This window comes from Portunus trituberculatus, chromosome 40 (assembly GCF_017591435.1).
Source record: "Portunus trituberculatus isolate SZX2019 chromosome 40, ASM1759143v1, whole genome shotgun sequence".
Taxonomy (NCBI): Eukaryota; Metazoa; Arthropoda; class Malacostraca; order Decapoda; family Portunidae; genus Portunus; species Portunus trituberculatus.
Genome location: NC_059294.1, coordinates 12,227,604 through 12,237,603, shown reverse-complemented (window position 1 = coordinate 12,237,603; position 10,000 = coordinate 12,227,604). Strand labels below are relative to the sequence as shown.

At 44.6% G+C, this 10,000-nt stretch overlaps 1 protein-coding gene and 1 long non-coding RNA gene across 2 annotated transcripts in view; one reads left to right on the top strand and one right to left on the bottom strand.

Annotated features, from left to right (window-relative positions):
- The window catches only part of LOC123515963 (two pore potassium channel protein sup-9-like), a 502,009-nt gene that overhangs the window by 117,172 nt on the left and 374,837 nt on the right, over positions 1–10,000 (top strand). The window contains exon 2 of the mRNA XM_045274911.1: positions 1,952–3,225. Coding sequence (XP_045130846.1) covers positions 3,099–3,225 — 127 coding nt within the window. The 5' untranslated portion in view covers positions 1,952–3,098. The remainder of the gene's footprint in view (positions 1–1,951; positions 3,226–10,000) is intronic.
- LOC123515965 overlaps positions 1–10,000 on the bottom strand; it is a 192,357-nt gene that overhangs the window by 119,524 nt on the left and 62,833 nt on the right. Inside the window, exon 2 of the long non-coding RNA XR_006678031.1 lies at positions 7,649–7,752. This is a non-coding gene — a long non-coding RNA (uncharacterized LOC123515965). The remainder of the gene's footprint in view (positions 1–7,648; positions 7,753–10,000) is intronic.

The following is a 10,000-nucleotide window of genomic DNA, read 5'->3' as shown; positions in this document are numbered from 1 at the left end:
TACAATACTCTCACTGTTTCTCTCTTACTCTCTCTCTCTCTCTCTCTCTCTCTCTCTCTCTCTCTCTCTCTCTCTCTCTCTCTCTGGTATACCTGTAAATCAGACCCCATCCCAACCTTCTCCAGAAAGAAAGGACTAAACTTGATTCCTTGGCAATACCTGGTTGGCCGCTGCTCGCCTCTCTCCCTCCATCCTTCCCTTGCTCCCTTCCTCCTTCGTCCTTCCTCCTTCCTTCCTTCCTCTTATTGAATTTCGGTGTTATCTTCGATGAATAAAGGAACACCAGCACTTCTATCTCAAATTTTTACCACCGTAAGAATCGAATGTGATCTGTGTTATAAAAACTGAGTACAAGTGTTATTTATTCTTGTGTTAGGATTGCTTTCTCTCTCTCTCTCTCTCTCTCTCTCTCTCTCTCTCTCTCTCTCTCTCTCTCTCTCTCTGGAAGGCAAATTCGTCAACAAAAACGGTTGAAAAGAATTAGTTCAATAATATTTACATACCACATATTTAAAAGACAGAAAAGATTTTTTTCCCACCTGGAACAAGAATTTTCTCTGTTGTAACAACATACGTGTTTTCTTTTCCCTTCCCTATCATATCTTTGGCTTGATTATTTATATAATTCTCAGTTTCTTTATGAAACTATACAAGATGCATTTTCAGTTCTTCCCTTTCTTGATCCTTGGTACAGATGTGGTTGAGATAATATCCTTTTTCAATTGCCATCAACACTATATATATATATAGCAGTACTTCCCATCTGCCTCTCTATTATAGCAAGATTTCCGACATTATCAGTCTTCTTTCACTGAATCTTGGTCGTTCTGTCTCTATCTGGACTTCAATGAGGCTTTCCCAACACTAGAGTACATCAAACATCTATGGAAAAAAGGCTGGAACTTCTTGGTCTTTTCGTTTTCTCCCTAAACTCTTCCTCGACGGTTTCTTGGGCTTCATATATTTCTTCGTCTTCATCTTCAATTTCCGTAATGGCAGCCGTTTTATTTCGGTGGTAGACACGCATTGTTCAGCACCAGTACCTCTTCATCACAACAGCCCGCAGCTTTCCTTTCCAACACTCCTTTTTATTAATCGCTGCCGTATTTTTCCTTTCATCAAGCTTTCATACAACGCTTTAGCCCTACACGTACACAGAGGCAGGCTTTTACGAACACAGCCGATCACTCTTGGCACTGAAGACACTCCTCGCAGTGATTTCTTTCAACTTCTCTTAAGCATATTTCTTTTGTTCCTATTTCTTACTTCAAATGGGACGCTTCATCCCCACAGAATCGAGTCACGTAAGTTTCCTTACTGTTGTTCTTAAGTACTGAGACGGCCACACACGTCACCGGCCTCCCTCTTCTTCTCGTTTCCTCAACATTCACTAGACAGTCGCCGTATTGGGTTGCGGGCACCTGAGGAGTGGAAGAGGATAGTTCGGTGCTGGTCTAAAAGCATCACGAAGATCCAGGTCAGCAGGCCACGCATTTCCCTTCCATCCCTCAGCCCGCCAAGGTGCAGGCTGAGGGACCAAAGAGGGCGAGGGCCATTGTGGGAGCGGTAAGAGTTATTAGAGGAAGGAAGTACGAAGGGATGTGTTAAAATGGAAATACTAATAAATATATCACCTTATTCACTCTTCTCCTTCACTTCATCTCACTATTTCTTTTCTTCAATATTCCTTATTTACAAATACATGATAGTTTGCTTGAGTAAGGGCCATATTCCCTTTATGTCAATTCCGTTGTCTGCTGCTTCAGATTCAGTACTGAAATAAGTCATAGACAGTGACAGCGGACGACTTGGTGGCCTTCAAAGTTTCCATAGATCAATAAGCAGTGTATCACAGAAAGTATCAGTATTCTTTATATTGCATAATGTGTTTTCTGAAGTTTCCATGACATTTTTCACCACCAATATTAATTCTATTTCTTTTCATCCTCAGATCTGAGTTTGGAAAGCAGCAGGCTGCCCCCGCCGCCTTGTCTCAGCCTCGCAGCATAACAGTCCACCGCCGTGCTGCCACTGTTACCGCCGCTGCCGCCAGCCAGCAGGCACCAGGCCCCGCCTGGCCACCTGGGCTACCATTCCTCACACTTTCGTGGGAACTTATAGACGACTTGAAATACCGTGCTTGTTTTCGTTTTTCCTTGGAAGTATCTACATGATTTGCTCTCTGTGATATTGTTGTGATAGTGAGATGAATAAGTTTGATGTAATGGTCTTTTAGTTTTTTTTCGGTGTCTTGTCTTGGCAGAAAATACATAATTATATAAATTAATTTTGAAAATCAAGACCTTGTGGTGCTCTCGTTGTGGAAATGTTTAAGCAATGCTGACCAATGTCTGACCCGGTGACCTGGCTGCCCCACGCCTGACGCTGAGCCAGCGTGCCTCTCTTAATGACGGGGCGGCCGGCCACTCTCTGATGCCTCGAGGCGGCCGCGCCTCACCCTGGCTGGGGTCGGGAACTGGGAGCCAGATGCACTTTCCGTGGACTGCCGGAGCACATGACTCTCCCAGCAGCGTGTGTCACCGCCCTGGAGAAACTCTCTCCCACCCTGGCGTGGGTTCCGCCCCTCCCATCGGCCCCGTTATGAGAGCGCGTGGACCTGCACGGTGAGAGGATGAGAAGACTACACCGGGCAAAATACAACTTCAAGGCAAAGAGAAGAAGAAGAGGTGCGGAAAGAAACAACAGCAACAGCGGCGGAGGCGAAGGAGGCGGCGGCAGTGGTACAGGCAGCAGGAGCAGCAGTCACCAGGAAGGGCGGGCTCGGCTCTAGCCCCTTGTCCTCCCCACGACCCTCAGTCTCCCTCCAGCCCCGTCAGCCACCTCTGTTACCCTGGACCGTTGCGGGCCGAGCGAGGCCTCCAGTGAACCCCCGTGTTACCAGACGCTACTTACTGAATACATTGAAAAGTGTTTGGAGTTCTTGAACTTTTTTGTCAGAGAACCTCGAGGAGTGAGATTCCTCGCCTTTACACCCCGATTGGCTGCGCCGTGACCTGAGCTGCGCACGTGCACCATGCGTGAGGTCGTGTGGGACTCTGACCTCCAGAGGCTGACCCCGCGCATGCGCAGTGGGTGAAATGAAGAAACAAAACGTTCGTACCGTCTCCCTGATCGTGTGCACGTTCACATACCTGCTTATGGGAGCCGCAGTGTTCGACGCCCTCGAGTCTGAGCACGAGAGGAAGAAGTCTGACGTTCTCCAAAGTGAGTAATTAATCTCTCTCCTGCTCCCTCTTAATAACCCTCAGCTCACTCTGCTAAATGTACACTCATCCTCACACTCAAATACCCGACGTGATCTTTTCATCAGCCCCGCATGTGGCTTGCCTCATACTTAATTAAAAACAGCATATCCTGAGGGCCATTAAAGCCCACCGCTGCCTCTCCATGCTACTCTCCGCATGTCAGAATTTTTACGCTACACGAGAGTAAAAAATCAAACACGGGAACAAGACGAGGCATCGCATTAATTTCACAAATCTCGTGGTGAAACCAAACACACATATACTGTATGTACATCATGCACTCACCGTGGGTTTCTTGGATGCACTAATGTAATGTTTTACTTACACCCGTGACAAAATAATTCGTCAGGCATACAGCACTCCATCTTCTCTTGTCTCTAAACATATGCTCATCTATTTTCCATATTCCCGTATGTTTCCGTGAAGTAAAAACGACGATTATTGTTTGCTTTATCTAACTGAGATTCGTGGGTGACTAAAACCAAGAGAATATGTACGTCGTTTCTCATTTAAGCATTTATATCGACACAAAACATCTATTGTGATTCTCTGAAGGAAGAACTACGAAGCACACAACAGGAAACACCAGCCATGCACTCACCACCACACTGTAATCCCTCCCAATACCACTCTACAGCTTCATGCATTAACATCACACTTCCACTTTGCATCCCGTCACATCCTAACCTTTCCATCTCTCCCCCTTGTCTACCGCCACACTGTCACTCTCATTCCCTCGCTACATTAGTCCCGTGCTAAACCCACGCCAAAATAGACTGCTTCATGTTCTTTTGCAGTTTTCGTTACCTCAATCTCTGTTTCCCTCATCCATTTAGTTACACAGGTCTGTCTATTTCTATCAGCTGCTCCTGTTAAAAGCCGCCATTTTAGCACAGTTTTCTCCAGCTCGGTAATCTGTTCCTTTCTCAGTCACACTCACTACAGGTATATCTTCTTTCACTGCATCCGTAAACTTTCTTTTAGGTTTTCGTGTCTTTCTCTGGCCCGATAAATATGTTTCCATCTTCTCCCTCCCTTTGCAATTTTTGTTTCTTGCGCTTATACACTGTTCAGTACTTCTCGGGGCAAGAAAAGCACATCCCAAGAAGGTACCGACACTCTCAGACGCACAATATCCCTTTGCAGTACGCGGTTACCTGATTGATTTTTATATAATCAGAATTTTTGAGGTTTCGCTATTTTCATGCCTTACTTGTCGACCATTCCGTATTGATTAGTATTGCTTTTGTCTTTGAAATCGATCCTGTTGGTGTGAAAATGTTGGACAGATAGGCAGACACACATGCAGACGGACACAATACCTGTAAATAACGCATGTGTGAAATTACAATCTTCTTACTAAAGATGAATTCAGATAAATTTGTATGACTCGGTATAGAAAAGCAAATCGAAGCAGCAACATTCATCCGGAGTTATGAATAAAATTAACGTTTCATATCAAATCCTCTTTCTCTTGATGCAAATTTTCGCTGTCCAGAAATGCCACAAGCGCTGGGACGTGACGCACCACACGGCAGCGACACACCGTCTCTACTCTTCAGTAACTCATTAGTCAAGGGTGATCAGATAAAGAAATATATTGGACTGTTACTGTAAATATTGAATTGTACTCTCTCTCTCTCTCTCTCTCTCTCTCTCTCTCTCTCTCTCTCTCTCTCTCTCTCTCTCTCTCTCTCTCTCTCTCTCTCTCTCTCTCTCTCTCTCTCTCTCTCTCTCTCTCTCTCTCTCTCTCTCTCTCTCTCTCTCTCCTTAAAGAACACTTCTCTTAAACAATAATCTTTCGTCAACCACACAAAGTTGCGCGGGAATTTCTTACTCACTTTCCCCTTCTCATCTCTTCCTCCTTAATGACGCTTTCCCTTCATCATCATCCTCCGTTCCCTCTGCTCTTGCTTCCTTATACTTTCTCCCCTCGCTTGGTACCTCCCCTCTTTCACCTCCACTTCCTACATTACCTACTCTCCTGCATCGCTCTTTTTTACTTCCTTCCTCCTGCTGACGAAGACTCATGCCAGACATCCCCTGACGCAGCACTCCGCAGGCTGCTGTTCTTGACTCACGGTTTTGTATACATAATTTCCCCCAAGGCATTTTTTACTCCCTCTCTCTCTCTCTCTCCCTCTCTATTCTCAGCAACCCACGTACGGCCCGCACGCACGGCTCTGATTCACGTCACACCGCCACGCCGACCTCACTCCTGTATTATGTATCTCGCCCACACATCCCTGTCCCTTCCTCTACCACGCCCCGTTCACGCCCTGCCTCATCCCCTGCCACAACCTGTCCACACCCCATCCACGCTCTGTTTCCTTTTCCCGTTGTTCCCTCTGCACCTTCCCTTCCTGCACTCTCCCACCTCGAAGTCCCGCCTACAAACACACTAACTCTTTTCTATCCCTTGGCATACCTCTCCGCCCACGCCCTCTCTTGTCTCTCGAGCCACGACCCCGCCCACGTCACACACACACACACACACACACACACACACACACGAGGTTATTGATCGGGTTTATGTGGCTCGTCCTCCGCTGTCCTCGTCGGCTGAGACGCGTGACACATTCGGGGTGCAATGCCCGCCTGAATTCAGTCTTTGATACACCACTGTCTGCTCCTGCTTTGATCCTCTCCCCACGTGACGACTTACGACCAAGAGTGTTTGGGTCTCAATCCGCTTTCCCATGTGGCTAAGTTACGACTAGTAGTGTTGTGGTCATACTCCAGAAGAAAATTTATTGCAGCTTAACCGAAAAATTGTTATAAGGAAGGTTATGTTTCTTGATTTACGTGAGGTAAGGTCAGTGACTGGGAAAATATCAAAGGGCGATTCTTTTCTTTCTCCTTCGTCTCCTCCTAATCTCCTTCCTGAAGTGAGTGCAGAGTGAGGTGTAAACATAATTTATTGACGTAGAACTAATACGTTACAAAATAACGAGAGATAAAAGAACAGGATGTACTTACGAAAGTTCCTTTAATCTTGATTTTTTTATTTCCTTCAACTTATTACTCCTTTATTTCTTATTAGCTATCCCTCACGCTTTTTTCATTCTAAACACGCATGACTTACATCGTGCTTTAAGTCTGAATTTCCTCATCTTTTCTTAATTAAATCCACAAGGTCATAAAAAGAAAAAGAGTGGCAATCGGTCCTTGTAAATTGAACATTGTGATGGACAAACAAAAAGAATGTATGACTTTTAGTGGGATGGGGGTGCCACTGTGGTGGCTACAAGGTGGAGTGGAAATGAAACAATATTGTGGCGCAACAAGCGTAGGCTGGCACATGAGTGAGTGCAGCTTTTGTATCGCACCCCTCGCCTTGACAATACACCCACGGTGATGCGCTCACTGTGAAGCAGCTCTTCTTTAGATGCGATTGTTGTATCAGTGAGTCACAGGAGTGAATGACTACGTGAAATTTCCCTTTGCGTATTGTTTTAGTTAACATTACTTACTACTACTCTTCCTATTCCAGCCTTCTCTTACGTACACCTATCATAACGTTGTTTCTTCTTTAAGAAGCTGTTCTAACAGTGAATGAAACGAGTGGTTATAATAATTCCTTTCCCTTCTGTTTAGTAATACCTATTAGTACTTATACCCTACATACATACATACATACATACATATATACACATTACATATACTCAAGACAATTTCTTTTCACATAATCATTCTATCAGTGAATCATAAGGGTGAATGCATCAAATCATTTCCTAAACTACATTCACCATCTGCCTGCACAAGGTGGTATGGTGGTTAGTGTCCTAATGTCATTACTGCAGAGCGTTCAGACTCCACAGCCGCAGAGAAAGGATGGGAAAACGATGACTTAGCAAAAAATTATCCTCGTTTGGAAATTTAGTTCTTCATAAAGACAGTAGCCTAAAACATCCAGAACATTCCTATAGAGAGTCCAGCCTCCACAACCGCAGAGGAAACACGGAAAAACGATGGCTTGGTAAAAAACTACCTTCGTTTGAAAATTTAGTTCTTCGTATAGACAGTAGCCTTCAAACACCCAGAAGCCAGAAGCATCGCAATACATGAAAGAAGAAAACAAACCTACGATAACGATACGATAACTTTAACCCCTTCAGCATTTTCATCATGAATTGTCGGTATAATTAGACGATTTCATTTACATTAGAACGGGTCTATGGAGCTCAGAAAATAAATTGCCAGAGACTTCATTATTTTAATCATCACATAAGTTTCTGAAGCTGTATAAAATACCATATAGTAAGCAGAATGAATATGGAAACGCGTCATAACACTGAAGGGGTTAAGACGAATACATGAAATTACCCTTACGCAAATACCCTCAATGAACAACAGCAATGAACACTCTCAGGAACACTCACCGGCAAGGAAGTCAGCGGAGTGAGGCCCAGCGCCCCTCCACACTAGATGGTGTTGCTGGGCGCGGCCGGTGACTCTCCATTCCCAAGGCGGCGGATTAAAGTGACTGGAATGAGAGGAGGAGGAGCGTTTGGTGTTATTCTGTTCAGAGTCATCCGTATGTTGCTGAGATAACCGTGATTCTGAGAGAGAGAGAGAGAGAGAGAGAGAGAGAGAGAGAGAGAGAGCCAATAATCTTTCGGCTCTCTAGACTCACCCATTTCACTGTTAATTTCCTTTTGATGCGATAAATTTCCATTGTGTTCCTTCCGTGAACCGCCCTCGTTGTCCCTCACCCCAAAGCCACTCCTCCTCCTCCTTTACCTCCTCGTCCTCTTTTTCTTCTTCCTCCTCCTCCTCCTCCACCTTCCTTTCCTCTTCTTCCTTCTCTTTATAATCTTCTAAATTCTTTCAATCAATTCTCCTCCTATTCTTTCTTCTTCCAATCTTCTGACTTAACCTTACAATTCTTTCTCTTCCTCCGCCTCCCACAATTCCACTCCTTCACTTCTACCTTCCCATACCCTCCTCCTTTATTTCCTCTCTCCAAATCCTCCTCCTTTTCCTTATTTTCTCTCCCACTCGATCCCTTGGTATGATATTTTGAGGGAGGTAAAGGATAATAAAAAGACCATTTGGTGCTGAGGAACATAGAGAAAAGACTCCTAAGCCTCTCCTCGCACCCCAACACTTACTCCTCCTGTTATTAGACTCAACTTTGGTGGAAAAAATTGTGATGTACTGCGCTAATGATGCCTTTCCGTGGCCATTACCAACTCTGAAACTTATGTCAGGTGTTATAACTACTACGCCTGATACGAGTTTTTTCCTTGGTGTGTGTGTGTGTGTGTGTGTGTGTGTGTGTGTGTGTGTGTGTGTGTGTGTGTGTGTGTGTGTGTGTTTCTCTTCTTTCTTTTCTTTCTCTTTTTTTCATGGTTGTCAACTTCATTTTTCTTTTTTTTTCTTTTTTTTTTGTTCTTGCTCTGATACATGTTTTTGTTTTGTTTTCCTTACTTTTTTCTTCTTTCTTCTTTGTTTTCTTTTCATTATTTTCCTTGCTTCTATTCTTTTTTTCTTTTATTAGCTTTAGGTTATAACTCTTTTTTTTCTTTTTAGTTTTCCATTTTCTAATTTTCCTGTTTCTCTTCCTTCATCTGTCATTTCTTTGTGAACTCTTCTAACCTTTTCTTCTAAAATGTTTCTTTCTCCACTTCCTCCACCAAAACCAATATCTCCTTCTCTTTCTCCTCCTCATCTTCTTCGTCTTCCTTCACAACCAACTCCACTATCACCGCCACTTTCTCCTCCTCCTCCTCTTCAAACTCCTCCTTCTCCTTCCAATACCCTTAACTACTTTTCAGTTCTCCTCCTTTTTCTCCAAAACCTTCTTGCCCTCCTCGTCCTCCCTCTCTTCCTCCAACTAAATCAAGACCCCGGACACACAGCTTGCCTCCTCGAAGCGACACTTGCATTCAAACGGAAACAAATTAATTAGGCTGACACAAGCGAGGACACAGGGGGCGAGGGCGGCGGGTGCAGGGTCGCCGCCAGGAAACAAATACCCGATCTCAGAGGGGTCTATTTTCAGAGGCGGGTTGGGTTATCATATTTCCTTGACGCAAGTTGGTAGGTTGCCCTCGCACGCACAAACTGCCTCACGCCTTAATATTTTGACGCACATGTATACACTCAGACGCACATTTCATCAATTCATACTTTATCCTTTTACTCAACCATATTCTCATTTTATCCAGAAATGTCTTCTTATTACACCATGTCTTCTGCATCTATCTATTCTCTCATTTCCTTGTCATACTATCGCATTCCATGAAGTTATGATTCACAAAACGTCAATGTTCCATCTCATATCAAAACCCTGGCAATTCCGGCGTGTCATACAGCGAGGAATCTATTGTCGCAAGGAATGCAGGGCTCGCCATAAAACACACGCACTGTCCACTATCACTGCGGCAGAAGAAGCCTCGTCAGCGGTCCTCCAAGAAAGTCATAACTCTCGGCATGGCCTACATCTCACCACCGGGCACTGAGCAGACCGCGTCACCCCGCCAGCCGCAACGACGCTGCCTCATCAGTTTAATACACTCCAATAAGGGAGGGAATAACTGAAGGCTGGATGGACGGCTGAGTCAAGCAAGTGTCAGCTGTTCGTCCTGGCTAGATTCCAGCTGTGTGGTGGGCCGGGAGAGTCCAGGGAGGGTGTAGGGGATAGAAAGTGATACTTTTCATTACGTCACTCACTTAAAAGCTAATGAATCACGTCAGGAGGCAATGATACACTCAGAAATTTCAAGTAT